This window comes from Canis lupus, chromosome X (genome assembly GCF_048164855.1).
Source record: "Canis lupus baileyi chromosome X, mCanLup2.hap1, whole genome shotgun sequence".
Lineage (NCBI taxonomy): Eukaryota > Metazoa > Chordata > Mammalia > Carnivora > Canidae > Canis > Canis lupus.
The window spans coordinates 46,761,482-46,778,506 of record NC_132876.1 but is presented as its reverse complement, the minus strand read 5'-3'; the positions used below and the strand labels follow the sequence as shown (position 1 = coordinate 46,778,506).

The window sequence follows — 17,025 nt, the reverse complement described above, 5'->3', positions numbered from 1 at the left end:
GAGGATTTTGATGACTGCTTCAATTTCCTCCCTGGTTATCAGCCTGTTCAGGTTTTCTATTTCTTCCTGTTCCAGTTTTGGTAGTTTGTGGCTTTCCAGAAATGCGTCCATTTCTTCTACATTGCCTAATTTATTGGCGTATAACAGCTCATAATAAATTTTTAAAATAGTTTGTATTTTCCTGGTATTGGTGGTGATCTGTCCTTCCTCATTCATGATTTTATTAATTAGATTCTTTTCTCTTTTGTTTTTAATAAGGCTGGCTAATTATCTTATTAATTCTTTCAAAGAACCAACTCCTGGTTTTGTTGATCTGTTCCACAGTTCTGATCTCTATTTCATTGAGTTTTGTTCGAATCTTTATTAATTTTCTTCTGATGCTGGGTGTAGGGTCTGTTTGTTGTTTTTTCTTCAGCTCCTGTAGGTGCAAGATTAGCTTTTGTATCTGAGTTCTTTTCAGTTTTTGGATGGATGCTTTCATTGTGATGTATTTCTCCATCAGGACTGCTTTTGCTGTATCCCAAAGATTTTGAATGGTTGTATCTTCATTCTCATTAGATTCCATGAATCTTTTTAATTCTTCTCTAATTTCCTGGTTGACCCATTCATCTTTTCTCAGGATGGTCTTTAACATCCACGTGTTTCAAATCCTTCAAAACTTCTTCTTGTGGTTTAGTTCTAGTTTCAAAGCATTATGGTCTGAAAATACGAAGGGTACAATACCAGTCTTTTGGTATTGGTTAAGACCTGATTTGTGATCCAGTATGTGATCTATTCTGGAGAAAGTTCCATGTGCACTTGAGAAGAATGTGTATTCAGTTGCGTTTGGATGTAAAGTTCTGTAAACATCTGTGAAATACATCTGGTCCAGTGTATCACTTAAAGCTCTTGTTTCTTTGGAGATGTTGTGCTTAGAAGATCTGTCATTTGCAGAAAGCGCCGTATTCAAGTCTCCAAGTATAAGTGTCTTATTATCTAAGTATGTCTTAACTTTGGTTATTAATTGATTGGTATACTTGGTATCTCCCGCATTACGGCCGTAAATATTCATGATTGTTAGGTCATCTTGTTGGATAGATCCTTTAAGTATGATATAGTGTCCCTCTTCATCTCTGACTACAATCTTTGGGATCAACTTTAATTTATCTGATATGAGGATGGCTACCCCTACTTTCTTTCGAGGACCATTTGAATGGTATATGGTTCTCCAACATTTCATTTTCTGGCTGGAGGTGTCCTTACATCTAAAATGAGTCTCCTGTAGGCAGGAAATAGATGGTTCTTGCTTTTTATCCAGTCTGAAACCCTGCATCTTTTGATGGGATCATTAAGACCATTCACGTTCAGAGTTACTGTTGAAAGATATGAATTTGGTGTCATCATGATACATATTCAGTCCCTGTTTTGTGGATTATTTCTTTCGATTTCCTTTTTCTTTTACAGAGTACCCCTTAATATTTATTGCAGAGCTGGTTTGGTGTTCATATATTCTTTCAGTTTCTGCCTATCCTGGAAGCTCTTTATCTCTCCTTCCATTCTGAATGAGAGCCTTGCTGGATAAAGTATTCTTGACTGTATGTTCTTCTCATTTAGGACCCCGAATATATCTTGCCAGCCCTTTCTAGCCTGCCAGTTCTCTGTGGAGAGGTCTGCTGTTAATCTAATATTGCTCCCCATATAAGTTAGGGATCTCTTGTCTCTCGCCGCTTTAAGGATTTTCTCTTTATCTTTGGAATTTGCAAGTTTCACTATTAAATGTCAAGGTTTTGAACAGTTTTTATTGATTTTAGAGGGAGGATCTCTCTATCTCCTGTCTGAATGCCTGTTTCTCTCCCCAAGTTAGGGATGTTCTCAACTATGATTTGTTCAAATACACTTTCTGGTCCTCTGTCCCTTTCGGCGCCCTCTGGAACCCCAGTTAAACGTAGATTTTTCCTTCTGATGCTGTCATTTTTTCCCCTTAACCTTTCTTCATGGACTTTTAATTGTTTTTCTCTTTTTTCCTCAGCTTCCTTCCTTCCCATCAACTTTTCTTCTATGTCACTCATTCTTCTACCTCATTAACCCTCATCGTTAGGACCTCTAGTTTGGATTGCATCTCATTTAATTGATTTTTAATTTCGGCCTGATTAGATGTAAATTCTGCAGTCATGAAGTCTCTTGAACCTTTATGCTTTTTTTCCAGAGCCACCAGTAGGTTTCTAATTGTGCTTCTGAATTGGCTTTCTGACATCGAATTATAATCCAAATTCTGTAACTCTGTGGGAGAGAGTACTGTTTCCGATTCTTTCTTTTGTGGTGAATTCTTCTTTCTAGTCATTTTGCTCAGTGCAGAGTGGCTAAAAAGTTGTACTGGAAAAGGAAGAAAAACAAGAGAAAAATAAAGAAAAACAAACAACAACAACAACAAAAACAAGGAGGGGTATCCTGTGGTTCTATATACTGTAAGTCCCTGGACTTCCCCTGGAGCTTCCCAGCACTGCTTGGTCAAGAATGGTCTTCCCCTGTCCTTCCATCTGGTCTTCTGGGGGAGGGCCCTGCTGTGCTGATTCTCAGGTGTGTGCACCTGAGGGAGCTGCCCCACCCCCTGGCAGGTGCCGGGCTCAGTGAGAAATGTTTATCCTGTGAGGCCCTTGCTCCCTGTTGGCCCCACACCATCTCAGGCACAGGGTGACATCAGGAGGAACAACCATACTGGCAACGGCCAGCTCTCCAGCCCTGGAGTCAGCTCCCGCAGTAACTACCACAGTCTCCCAGTCCGCAGTGGCCTGGATGCTCCCGGGGGTGGGGTCTCTGATCTGCATAGCTCGGGGGCACTGGCGGCAGATGTGTCCTTGCTGTTCTGTGCCCTCCCAGCCTCCGGCTATCCCTGGGGGAGCGTCGGATCCTGGGCTGTGTCCCCCGTTGCCCTGGGATCCGGGTCCTGTGCCGCTGGAATCACACTCCTGGGGCTTGTCAGCCCCTTCTTCCTGGAGCTGCCGCCAGAGCTTCTCCCGAGTCCCCGCCAGATGTGTCCTCCAGCCGTTTACCGTACTCTGCCCACAGGGTGTGGTGTGCTCTGCCCCAGGGCACACTTCCTCTGTTAGTGATCCCGGTAACCTGGAGGCTCCATTTCCCCTCCTGGGATCCTGCCGGAGTTCCTTGCGAGTGCCGTTCTGTCTGTGAAGAATCCGGTGCAGATTTTTAAAGTTCCCGCTTCTCCGGAACCGGGCTTTCCTGTCCTGGAGGTTTTCACCCCCCGGCTTTAGCCTACCTCCTCACAGGGCCCCTCCCCAACTTGATCCTTTTTTATTTATTTATTTTTTCCCGCCTTCCTAACTTGTTAGAAGTGCAAACTCTTCTCTCTGTAGAGTTCCAGCTATTCTCTCTTTAAATCTCAGGCCGAATTTGTATGTTTTCAGGATGATTTGAAAGTTATCTAGGTAAGTTGGTGGGGACAGGTGACTTGGGGTCCCTACTCTTCTGCCATCTTGCCCCGCCCCCTTCCTTTAGGCCAGATATTAAGGAGATTTTTCAGATATCTGAAACAACATCAATCTTCTCTCTACATTTTTTAGAAAACATATTTTTTTCACGTGTGTTTGTAATTTATACTAGCATGATGTCGTGGGTTTTTAAAGATTATTTTAAAATAAATTGATTAAAATTTCTGTTCTGGTGTTTTGTTACAGTCAACATTGACAGATATAACTGGCACAAAATTTCTTTGGCTTCCTATTAATTTTTAGAGGTGTAAAGTTGTCCTGAGACCAGAAATGAGTCTAGAGATTTACTCATTCCAGTGCAATCTGATCAACTGAAAATAGCCTCTTTTCGATGGTCAAGTTTTCCAAAACAATCTAATGCCTAAATATTTATCAAAACTTTAAAATCATATTGCTAACTGAAATATACTTTATATAATCCTCAGTTGACTTTGGCTCCTTGGACTAATGCAAAATTGAGGGAGTAATTAGTGAGTAATCTTAGTTTATCTGCACCTTTGTATTGAATTAAATCTCACAGGTACAGCCAAAAAAAAAAAAAAAAAGGAAGAGGGGCTTTCAAATCATAATGCTGACAGAAAGCTTTCTTGTCACCTTCCTGACTCAAATAGGAATGACAGTAACATTTTATCAGCAAACATGATATTGGGCTTTCACCTGAGGTCTATGTGTTCATGATAACCTCTTTGGTTTTCTAAGTGTTTTCGGTTACATAATGTATCTAAAACATTCACACATGCTGGTTAGCAGCTATTGAGATTAACGTGTATTTTGTCTTTTGGTTTATTCACATAAATAGTATTCTATGGATTTCCCGGTAGTAAATCCTGCTGGCATTCTTGGAAGTAAATCCCTTCCTCCTGGACAGCTTTCCCTAGACATCATTTGGGTCCTTTCCTGGGCTTGTTCCTGTGTATAGTCAGCAACAGACTAGAGCTCAGGTTTCTCATGACTTCTGCACTCTTGGCCACTTGCTTTTTTCAACTGTCTCTGAAGTCTTACTGTGTCCTAGGAGTTTCAAATTCCCAGAAGCAGCCAGGGCCCAAGGCTTATTTGGGCTCCATTTGCAGCAAGAACCTAGACGGACATAGAAGGCAAACCAGGCACTAGTGGAATGGGCTTGACCCCTTAGTTAGTCTTTCCTTTACCTGTTTATGTCTGGGTGTCCCGCTCTCCATGCTCCTCGTATGTAAGGCACAGCTGTGTTTGTGAGAGCCAGTTGTGCTCAACCCTGCCTGCCCCCAACTACGGAACATTCCGTATTCCAGGCATTACTCTACCTCTGTTCCTTGACCACTCCAGCCCCAATAAGCTGGATTATGTTCAGAATCCCCTGCAAATCACATTCCAACTTTGTTTATTCCTTATTTCCTCCTCAAGGAGAGGCTGGCTACTACTCCCATAAGGTCAGACCCCACCCTTACCCAGCAGATGATTGTCCAGCACATGTGTCAGGGTTGCAAAAGGACCTGATGTGTGAGGCTTCTTGTCTCTTCATAGGTAGGGTGACCATATCACTTCTTTTCCAATTGATGCAGGTGGTTTCGAAAGTCAAAAGGATGCTATGCATAATTGCGCTGGGACATCAGGCAAAATCAGGACATGAGGACACCCTTCTAGGGAAAAGTTCTGGGGATAGAATAAGGATATCTCTTGGGGCTTAGGGATTTGTAGAGCACAGAGGTTAGGAGGAAAATGAGAATGCATCACCTTTTTCACAATTTATTCTCTTCGCAGTTAGGGTGCCTTAGTTTTCTGGGGACAAGAAGTGTTACCAGGCTGCATTAACAGGGAAAGGAGATGCAACATGGTCAACATGGGCATCTGTTTGGGTCCTATAAGAGCTGTGAGCTACTGGGACCAGACTCTACAGCAAGAGTGATTACGGGCACAGGTTTTGGAATCAGATTAGACCTGGGTTCAAACCCCAGCTGTGCCTCTTACTAGCTGTGGTGTCTTGAGTAAGTGACCTGACCTCTTTGAACCTCAGTTTCCTCCTCTGGACAATAGGGTCTACAAGACTGTTGTGAGGATTCAGTGAGATAATGCATAGTGCTCAGTGAACAGTGGCTATACTTATTCTCAGGCCTGAGATTCATGCCCTCAGGCAGTTGGAGGTGTAGGGGTAGGATTTGATGTCAGACAGTTGTATGGACTTGCTCTCCTGGCTACCTTGGCCCTATCTGTTTGCTTAAGGCTGACAATGAGATAAGGGAGGTTGACTTTTCCTTCCTGAGACTCTGTTAGTAAAATTGCAGAGATAACACTGCTCCCAGTTGTGATGGGAAGTTGCTAGGGAGCAATTGGAAAGTGCCTTGTTACCTTGCTAGCTTTGGGCATTGATGACTCAGGGTTTTGTTGGCAAACTGTTCCTCCTCACTCCCACTCACCCTCTCCCTCTCCAAGGCCCATTCACCTTGCAAGTCTTGGCTTAGATCCTACCTCCTCTCTGAAGATTACCTGACCATCCCAACCTGCAGTGACTTCTCCCTCCCTAAGCCTCAGTAGTATACCTCCAACTGTGGAACAGGATGTATTCTTTATTGTGCCCTTATGGAAGGGCCATGAATAGGGCTGACTGAGAGAACACATGTAGCATGCCAGGTACAATGTCTGGTACAGACCTGGGGGGCTTACCTGCCTCTGTCTCTTCTTACTCGCTGAACCCTCGCCCTGCCCCCGCCCCCCTCTCCCCCATAATGTGTGCATCCTGGTCTTGACCAGATGCAGCCTTCTACTGGTAGTCATTTGGGAGTATGCCCGTGCTAGCTCCATGTTCAATTGTAATGTCACAGAAGTTAGGGGCCACATCTTATCCTTCCTCACCTTCTAGTATCCAGCACTACACAAATCACCATAATAGCCTTTTTTTTTAAATTGAGCTCTATAAGATTCTGTGTGGCAGGTGCTCTTGTGTGTGTGTTTGCCCCCATATTTTCTTTACAGGAGAGGCAGACATAACTTTTTCTGTTGAGAAGAGGCACAGAGAGGTTGGGTTATCCACTGCCCAAACTCACATATCTCTTGAGTGGCCTAGCCAGGAATCAAATCCAGTTTTGACTCCTGTGCTAGATTACTAGCACAGATTACTCCTGTGCTCCAATGAATGAATGCCTACAAATGGGTGGATGGGAGGATAGACAGAAGTAGAGACCAGAATAGGAGTGCCTGCACCTTTAACTTTTACTTAACAGAGGGAGGCCTGCTTGAGAAGAACCTATAGGTAGTAAAGATACAGGATTCAGAGGGTCCCCAAGCCCAGGTAAGGTCCCTCTTGAGGAAAAAAGAGGTGGGGGGTGGAGTGAAGGGCCAAGCTAAACCACAAGAAATTCCACAGTGGTTCCAAGATCCCAAAAATTAGCAGTGGTGGCAGTGAATAAGGACGTGTCTTTGAAGAGGCTTATTAACCTAGGAAGTTTTTGAATTCCCTTGGAGTCAAGGCTGAGCATTTCACTCCAATAGCATGCCAGTCATGGGACCTATGATTAGGTGTGGAGATAAGATCTGCTGCACTCTAGCATCAGGGGGTGATGACGGGGAAAGCAGAGGGGATTGGCCATTTAATTCAGCAGACCTTAAATCTGGTAGGACTTCAGACCGACCTGGAAACCTGTGGCTATGACCTCACACAGCAGACTAGAAGGCTAGTAATCTGCCTAAACCTCCAGCCCTGGGGCCTGAGCACTTCAGGGTCGTGGGACTGTGCTTAGCCAGGCTTCACCTAGGTCCAGTAGAGCTAGGCCTCCTACAGGTGAGTGCTTCAGGGGTTCATGAGCTGTGTCTTCCAGAGGCCTCACTTGGGCCAGAGGGAAAAGCCCTTCTCTGGCTGACCTCCAGGGCTTCCAACTCTACTCCACCCTGGCTCCCAGGTATTAGGATTCAGGAAGCCTCAGCGAGGGAGCCTGGGATATCCAGGCTCTCCCCCTGCCTCAACTGGCCCACTGCAGCAGTATCCAACTGCACTATCTGCTTTTATTCACTCCATCCTGTCCCCTACCCCATTCAGGGAAGCAGCAAGAAGCTAGGCTGGGTGTTAAGTGGAACAGAGGTCTAATATTGGCTCACCTGCTTCCTGCACCATGTGAGGCATGGCAAATTTACTCAACTTTCTAGTAATGGGTTTATACTTTGTCGGGTTAGACACAGTACTTACCTCATAGGGTTTTAGAGATCCATAAAGGATGTTATCATGTGCCCCCAAGCCCAGACACACCAGCTTCCCAGAAGGGAGGAAAATCTACTGTCAGAAATGCAATAAAACTGTCAAATCTGTGGGAAGTCATCCAGCTAAACTGTACACCTCAAACCTGGAACACTATTTTTTGTTGTTCTCTGCAACAGGATAAAAATTCCCTTTTCCCCTTAAGATGGATAGCGGGAGGAAAACCTGGAACAGCCACTTTCAAGTGATTTTCAGTTCTCTAGTCACAATATTTTAGCCATGCTATCCTCAAGAAGGGTCAGGAAATCTCCTATTAGGGTTTACAGCACAGCCTGCATTCATCTGTTCATTTATTCAATAGACATTTGCTGAGTCCCCACTACATCAGGCACTGCTAGGTGCTGAGAATCACAGATGAATAAGCTGAGAGCCCATAACCTGGTTAGAGTCTATAAGGGGGAAGCAGACGCTTTGGTCAGATATTTATAATACATGAAATGATATAACAGAGAGGTGTTCAGGTTATTTCAGGAACCCAGAGGAAGGGAATCGAACCCAGCCCAGGGGCTAGTTAGGAAACTCTTTCTGGAAGAGGTAAAATATAAATGATGTGGGTTTTGTAGTGTTTTTCATGTTTCACATCATACTTTGCTTGTTGTTTGCTTTACGTCCTGTTTTCAGAATGAGGAGACAAGAGGAAAGGGACACGTCTCAAGCAGTGAAAACATCAGGAGCTTTCTGCTATAAGAAGCAGCTTGGAGGCTGGGGAACAAGGCGACCAACTGTCCCAGCGGGCCAGTTCCTGAAGGGCTTCCTAGGATGTAGGACTTTCAGGTTTAATACCAGGTCAATCCCATGTTGCCTATGAATGAGGGGCTCCCATGATGCGGGACTGTCCATACTGAGATCAGAAAAGCTCTAGGCAAACAGGGAGGAGCTGGTCACCTTTGCAGGAACTGTAGGTAGCTCAGCATCTCTGGGACTTCAAATGCAAGATAGGAAGTGGTGGCAGATGAGACTGGGGAGACAGGCAGGGACCCGATCATGAAGGGCTTGGTGTGCCATATTAAGGAACCAGTACCTTGTCCTCTAGGCAGTGGGGAGTCTTGCAGGGAAGTGACAGGCTGCCAGGTTTGTGTTTTCATTTGATCACTCTGTCAGTAATATAGAAGCTGGACTTGAAAGGGCCAGGACTGGAGGCAGGAGGTGGTTGCCTTAATCCAGGTGACAATGATGAAGGCCTGGTAAGAAGCAGTAGGGATGGAGTGGAGAGGAAAGATTCAGGGACTGCTTGATGAGTAAAACTGATAGCGTAGTGTGACTAACTGGACATGGGGAGAGAGGGACAGCAGAGTTGACGGTGATCACTGCAATTTAGAAAAACTTTACGCACATTCTGGATAAATGAAAACATAGAAAAAATATAACCAAACATCCATCTACCCACCATCCACCCAGCTTAAGGAATAAAATAGGATAGATACCATTGAAACCCCCTGTACCTCTCCTCAACCCCCTCCCAGAGGTGATGCCTAGATTACATTGATGTTTCTCATTTCCACAAACTTCTACCACATAGATATTAATTGCTAAACAATTGTACTGGTAGCATTGTACTGCATGTTTCCAAGCTTTATATAAATTATATCACGATGGAGGTGTTTTTCTCTAACATGCTGTTTTCTCTCACTGTTGTGTGAGATGCAGCCCTAACAATATTGATAGCTCTGGTTCACTTATTTTCTTTGCTGAATAGCCTTCCATTGTATGAATATGTTTCTCATCCATTTTACTGTTGATGACCATGAGATGCTTTCTAAATTTCTGGTTCATGACTACAAAGCTGCTAAGAACACTCTCATACATGTCTCCCTGTACTCAGGTCTCTAGATTGGGTGCCTTGGAGTGCAAGTGCTGCAGCCAGCAGTGTGTCCATCTCCTGCACACTAATCAATATTGTCCAGTTGCTCTTCAAAGGAGTCAGACCACCTTGCACTCCAACTAGCAACGCATGTGATGTCCTTGTTGCTGTATTTCCTCACCAACATTTAGGATGGTCAGTCTTTTTATTCCTTGTGGCTCCAATGCTGTGAAATAGGATCTCATAGTGGTTTTAGTTGACAATTCTCAGACTACTTGGAAGATGATGCCCTTCCTGTGTAATTTTTTTTGGTACCTGTATGCTTACTCTTTTGGTAAAATGCCTGGTCAAGACTTCCTAATGTTAATAAGTGGTGAAGCCATAGAATCTCCTCTACGTGGCCCATACCCTTCACCATTATTGGAACTGTTTCAGAGTCACTGTTTGCCTTTATATACCCCTGTTTTATGAACCTATGTTTTCATTGTTCTGTAGCTTTACTGTGATGCATCCAAGTGTGTGTCCTGAATCTGGGGAACCATGGCTCTCCTCCCTCCCGGAAAATTACTGGATAATTCCTCCTTGAATATCATTCTTCTGCAATTTGCCCTGTATCTCCTTCACAAACTCCCACAGGATATACTTTTCACATTTTTGGTCCATGCCTTATGTCACTTCACCTTTCTTTTACCTTTCTCTTTCTCTTTCTAGGAGATATTACCCATAATTTCTTTTATCTCTTTCCATATGCTAATTCTCTATTCTGGTGGGTCTAATCAGCTCTTGCAAAATGACATGAACCTTTTCTTCCAGTGGTTCTGTTTTTCACTTTCAGATATTTCACTTGATTCTGAGATTTGGTTGTGTCTTCCCAAAGATTGTTTATATCCTCTCCTTTACTCAAACATGTTAAACCATTTTTAAATAGTTGGCACCTGGGGATAAGTCTCTGGAGGTGTACATGTTTAGTTTGTTTGTTTTATTTTTATTTTTTTAAATAGATTTTATTTATTTATTCATGAGAGACACAGAGAGAGAAGGAGGCAGAGACACAGGTAGAGGGAGAAGCAGGCTCCATGCAGGAAGCCTGATGTGGGACTTGATCCGGGGACCCCAGGATCATGCCCTGGGCTGAAGGCAGATGCTTAACTGCTGAGCCACCCAGGTGTCCCTGTGGTTTTTTTTTTTTTTAATTATGAGCATGTTAGAAAGGGCTTTATCTGTGGGAACCTTCTTGAAGCCTCCATTAAAGGTGGGTTCCTCCAGAAAGGATTTGACTTGCATTCGCCTTACGCCTGGGATTCTGCCAGAATTCGTTGAGCCATACTGATAGTGTTTGTTGGGACTCCAAAGCCACATGTGGGCAGAATTGTGATTTCAGGTTCTCAAAGGAACGTTGCCACACCTCAGCCAGACCCAAGGCCAAGAGATACATGTGCCCTTGTCATCTCCCTGTCCCTGTAGAAAAAAAAAAAAAGGCCAGCTATTCATTGAAGGCCTTGTTTAACAAGCATCAGGGACTGATACAAAAGTCTCCTTTGTCTGTTATTTGCTGGCTTTTTTCCAGCTCATCCAAGTAGTTAAAATGATGTTTATAATAATCTTTCTTAAGTATTTGTGTTTGTTTGGAATGGGAGTTGTTTCACTAGTCTATTCCATATAGTGTCCAAATGAAAAGTGTTAGTGACCCTTAAGTGTATAAATCAGACCAGGGTCACTCAGCAGTAGTCAGATGATGTCAAAGCTGATCTGCAAGGTTTGAGACAACTTGCACTCCCATGCCTGTTGCGTTGGAGGGGCTGGTTAGAGGGATGGCTCAGCTGGGCCTCTGTCCCTCTTCAGAGAGTCTCAGAGCCTTTCCGTAATTATATTTCCAGCAGGATAGGCAAACTTGCTATATGGAAGCTCAGAGCCTTCAAGAAACAAGGAAGGAGGGACTCCTGGGTGGCTCAGTGGTTGAGCATCTGTCTTAGGCTCAGGGCGTGATCCCAGGATCCAGGATCAAGTCCCACATTGGGCTCCCTGTGAGGAGCCTACTTCTCTTCCCTCTGCCTCTGTCTCTGCCTCTCTCTGTGTGTCTCTCGTGAATAAATAAATAAATCTTAAAAAAAAGAAGACAGAAGACACTTTTCCTCTTAAAGAGTAGATCTGTAATTTGTACAGCATCACTTCCACCTTGTTTCATTAGCCAAAGCAATCACACACCCACCCAGAGTCAAGAGCAGGGGCAGGGAAAACACACAGGATATCTCAGTGGGAAGTATTAAGGACTCAGCAGGATTCCTGAACCTGACACGTAGCGTCATGCAACACACATTTCTCGAGATGCTGCTGGGGGCCACACACTGGGCATGCCCATACAACAAAGTCTTTGGTTCCCTACTCCAGAGTGGTAAACTCTGGAATTGTTTTCCTTTCCTCTTGCTCCTCTTGCCCCTGGCCCATGTAGTGGATCCCTCCAATCTGAGACACAGTGCCTGCGTAGGGTATTCCTTTAGGAATACCCTAAAACCTGACATTTCAACTGTACTCCATCCCTCTCCATATGCCTACAAAAGCACATATCCAGAGACTTATAAATAGGGCAGGGTTAAGGCCACAGGAAGAGTTCAGGGAGGGGAGCGGGGAAGCATAAGCAGCCCCATACATAAGCCATCCCAATCTTCTGGAGTTTGTTCAAGGCAAGCACTTGCTTACAAATCTTGATTTGAATTAATCACACAATGGAAATTGAGGTAGGTAAAGTAATCAATGCTGCATTTCATTTTATATTTATGTATTTCCTGTCGAGCAGGTTAATCCAGAGAAGAAGGGTTTCTGTGAACCCCTGATAGGATCAAACACTCAAAGGCTTTCAACACATCTGATGGACCAGCAACCAGAGTTGCTATGTGATCTTGGGTAAGGCCATTCACTTTTCTGGGAAGACTCCACTTGAATCCCTAGAAGGGATAGAATTCACTAAGCCAGTCCATTATTTTAATGAGCACAAAGACAATGCATACGATATTCATTCCTAAAACAAAAATTCCCAGTTGTGTATGACAAAATACCTGGTCTGGCATCGAGTCCACACATGGTCCTATGGTCCCCATCTAACTGCGGTACCCCAAGGGCTGCTCACTATTACCTCTTGTAGTAAGATCTTAGAGACAGAGGTAGTTAAATTGTGGACAGGTTTCTGGATATCATGTTCACAAGAATCATGGGTTACAACAGAGGCTGTGAGGGACAAGTCTGACCATGTCACAACCCTCAGATAGTTGCCAGACAGCATGGCAAGGACTGAATTGATGACCCTGTGGAGATGAGTCCTAGTGCTCTCTTGTCCCACTAATGTCCTCTCATGGACTGACCAAAACCCACCTGTGATCCTGGATTTGTTTTTAAAGTACCTCATAATAAGAAGAAAGAGTAAGTGGCCACTTTTTCAAGCTTTCTCCTCCCCTCCTAACACTCATTCTGCTCTTATCCAAGAGTGACAGGCCATGATCAAAGAGGAGGAAGGCTACGATGGATCCAGAATCAGGACCAACCCCATTTTTTTTTAAAGATTTATTTGTTTATTTAACAAAGAGACAGAGCAAGCAGGGGGAGGGGCAGAGGGTGAGAGAATCTCAAGTAGACTCCCTGTTGAATCTGGAGCCAACCCAGTTTCATCTCAGGACCCTGAGATCACAACCTGAGTCAGAACCAAGAGTCAGAGGCTTAACCCACTCCAGGTACCCCAGGGCACTAGGATTTTTGCATTGGTTTCGCAAACCCTATTTCCACCAGAGAATGTGAAGAGGAACCAAACGGTGACCTGAGCAAGTGGTGGGTTGCATCTCAGGAAAGGAGCCTTTAGTTTATGGAAACTTAATCATTTGTAATGAAGATTACAATGAGAAACAGAGATTGTTTCCCCATTTCTTCAGTGATACCCTGTCTTCATGAAACTAGGATTAACTGCATCTTATTGGCCCAGATCTAGTCAACTGGGCAACTGGGTTTTCATCCTGCCAAGTCAATGGGGTGGGTTGTGTATTAATGCTCATGCACCTGAGGTAAAAAAAAAAAAAAAGAAAAAGAAAAAAGAAAAGAAAAGAAAAGAAAAGAAAAGAAAAGAAAAGAAAAGAAAAGAAAAGAAAAGAAAAATTAATTCAACTTCAGACAGCTTGAAGAAAAAGATGGGCAGGTACAAATCACCTTATGGCTCTTAATTCATTTCTATCATTTTCTTAGTTTGATGGAGAAGACAGGAGACACGTCCACCTTAGTCTTGGAAACATGGGTTTGAATCACTATAATTAAAAGCAAACAAGTGATAAGAGTTTGAAAAGCTAGTAACAGGCAAAGAAACATACCAATCTACTCTTTGATCTCCAAGGATGAACACCAGGAAGTCTATTATGGGCTCATCTCAAGGTCCACCTACTCAAACTTTAGGTCAATGGCTGCGGGTAAGGGCCTGAAAGTTGTTCATTAGCTCAGAGGAGAGTGAGACTTGGCTGCCCTCAGTGGAACCTGCCATCATTCTAATGATGCATAACTGCCGGCCATGAAGGTCTACCTTTCAAAAACAAAGGATAATAGCCTGGAAAAGAAAAGAATCAGAGAAATACAAACTAGTTATAACAGTAACTTCAGTTTCCAGAGAGACTGGAGTAGGTATTGTTTTTTTTTTTTTTTATCATTTTGATTTAGCTACTTCCATACTGTGTCTGTATCCTCAGTCATGTACTTAGATGAATTCCTTAATAGGTGACATGTGATAAAAGTGTGTTTAGGGGGCACCTGGGTGGCTCAGTCAGTTAAGCATCTGCCTTGGGCTCAGACCATGATCCCGGAGTCCTGGGATCAAGTCCTGTGTCAGGCTCCCCACAAGGAGCCTACTTCTCCCTCTGCCCATGTCTCTGCCTCTCTCAGTGTCTCTCATGACAAAGTAAATAAAATCATTTAAAAAAGGAATTAATAAAATTGATAAACCCCTAGCCATACTTGACAAAAGGAAAAGAGAAAGGACCAAAATAGATAAACTCAGGAAGGAAAGAGAAGAGATCCCAACCAACACTACAGAAATACAAACAATTATAAGAGACTACTATGAAAAATCATATACCAACAAACTGGGCAACCTGGAAGAAATGGACAAGTTTCCAGAAACTCCCAAACTAACAACCCAAAACCAAAAAATCCAGTTAAGAAATGGGCAGACGATATGAATAGACACTTTTCCAAAGAAGACACCCGAAAGGTTTACAGACCCATGAGAAGATGCTCAACATCACTCACCATCAGGGATATGCAAACCAAAGCCACGATGAGATACCACCTCATATCTGTCGGAATGGATAAAATTAACAACATAGGAAACAACAGATGTTGGCCAGGATGTGGAGAAAGGGGAACCCTCTTGCACTGTTGATGGGGATGTAAACAGGTGCAGCCACTATGGAAAACAGGATAGAGGTCCCTAAAAAAGTTAGAGAGAGAGCTACCCTCAGATCTAGCAGTTGCATATTTGGAATTTGCCCAAAGGATACAAAAATACAGATTCAAAGGGAAAAAAAAGGGGTATGTGCACCCCAATGTTTTTAGCAGCGTTATAAACAATAGCCAAACTATGGAGAGAGCCCAGATGTCCTTCGACTGACGAATGGATAAAAAGGAGATAATGGACAATTACTCAGCCATCAAAAAAAAAATGAAATCTTGCCTTCTTTAATGACACAGATGGAACTAGAGTGTATTATGCTAAGTGAAATTAAGTCAGTCAGAGAAAGGCAAACAGCATATGATCTCACTCCTGTGGAATTTAAGTAAGAAAACAGATGAACACATGGGAAGAGGAAAAGGAACAAAAGGAGAGAGGGTAACAAACCATAAGAGACCCTTAAGGATAGAGAACAAACTGAGGGCTAATGGAGGGAGGTGGGTGGGTGATGGTATAGATGGGTGATGAGTATAAAGGAGGGCAGTTGTTGTGATGAGCACTGGGTATCGTATGTTAGTGATGGATCACTAAATATTACACTGTATGTTCACTAACTAAAATTTAAATTAAAAAATAAAGGAACTCTGGGCAATTTCACTATATGTTCTTGGAAGAAGAGAGTGGAAAGAGTTTAAAATGGGGGTGCCTGGGTGGCTGAGCAGTTGAGCCTCTGCTTTTGGCCCAGGGCATGATCCTGGAGTTCTGGGATCCACTCCCACATCGAGCTCCCTGCATGGAACCTGCTTCTCTCTCTGCCTACGTCTCTGCCTCTCTCTCTTTCTGTGTCTCTCATGAATAAATAAATAAAATCTTTTTAAAAATAAAAAGTTTTAAAAATGTATTACACAAATAGATTTGACCTTGCAGATAACTGTAAAGGCAGATCTGGTAACAACTGACAGGAATGACACTTTAGGCCAGCAGCTGAATGAAATGTGGTTAAAATAAATCCATAAATCCATGATTTTTCTTGGAGCAAATTGCACTAGAGACATGCAATAGAGTGGATACATTCGGTAATGTTTAATAAACTGTAAACGTGCTTTAAGGATGGGCAGAATGGCATAGGGCCAAATGCTGGAGTAGGTGGCGCTGTGGAGAACTACAGGTCTTCTCCGAAACAAGTGAGGTGGCTCTGAAAAGAGCCTTTGGTTTGCGAAGTGGTCAGGTGATCTAGAGGCAGCTCACTTGCTAAAGGTGTACCTCATGATAGCCTTGGAGGCCTCAGACACAGCATGCTTGCCAATCTCCTTGGGCAGCAGCAGCAGCCGCACGGCGGTCTGGATCTCCCTGGAGGTGATGGTGGAGCACTTGGTGGAGCCGGCCAGGCGAGAGGCCTCATCAGCGATGCGCTCAAAGATGTCCTTAACAACTGAACCTATGATGCTCAGGGCCTTCTGCGAGAGGCTCAGGCCCTGGAGAACCTGCTTCAGAACCCTGGGGAAGTAGATGTTGAAACTGAGCAGCAGCGGCGGCAGCGGTGGCATTGGTGCTTCGGCTTCTCCTGCCGCCAGCACGACCGTGCCCAGGCTTTCCTCGGAAGAGGTCTCACAGCCAGGCTCAGCCATGTGGGACTCAGCTTCATGACAGCTCAGAAGGAAAGACAATAGTGCCTGCTGAGGGTTGCTGGTCCCTTTATAGTTGCTGCATTTCCTGATGTCACAAGCAACTTCCATATCTGATTGGACAAAATGGGACACAGGGAAGTGGGTCTCCATGCGGCTGTGTCACCTCTGATTGCATATCTTGGAGCTTGACATCACATCGGACAATCAGAGTAGGAATCTGGTGTCCTCTAAACTTGGGACATTTCAGAAAAACATTCAAATATCCCACTGAAGATGTACATTTTATCTGCAGATTTTCAATTTAATACAGCAACAGATCTTGGATGAGTCGTGTTTTTAATGAAATTTTTTTAAAATATGTTATTTATTTATTCATGTGAGACACACACACACACAGAGAGAGAGAGAGAGAGAGAGAGAGAGAGAGACACAGGCAGAGGGAGAAGCAGGCTCCATGCAGGGAGCCTGACGTG

The 17,025-nt window shown here is 43.8% G+C and overlaps 1 protein-coding gene across 1 annotated transcript; it reads right to left on the bottom strand.

The window, feature by feature from the left end:
• Nucleotides 1–16,168: 16,168 nt before the first annotated feature.
• LOC140628453 (histone H2B-like) lies at nucleotides 16,169–16,702 on the bottom strand. The gene has a single exon (XM_072817803.1). The coding sequence runs from the start codon at nucleotides 16,700–16,702 to the stop codon at nucleotides 16,169–16,171; it is 534 nt and encodes a 177-aa protein (XP_072673904.1).
• Nucleotides 16,703–17,025: the final 323 nt, after the last annotated feature.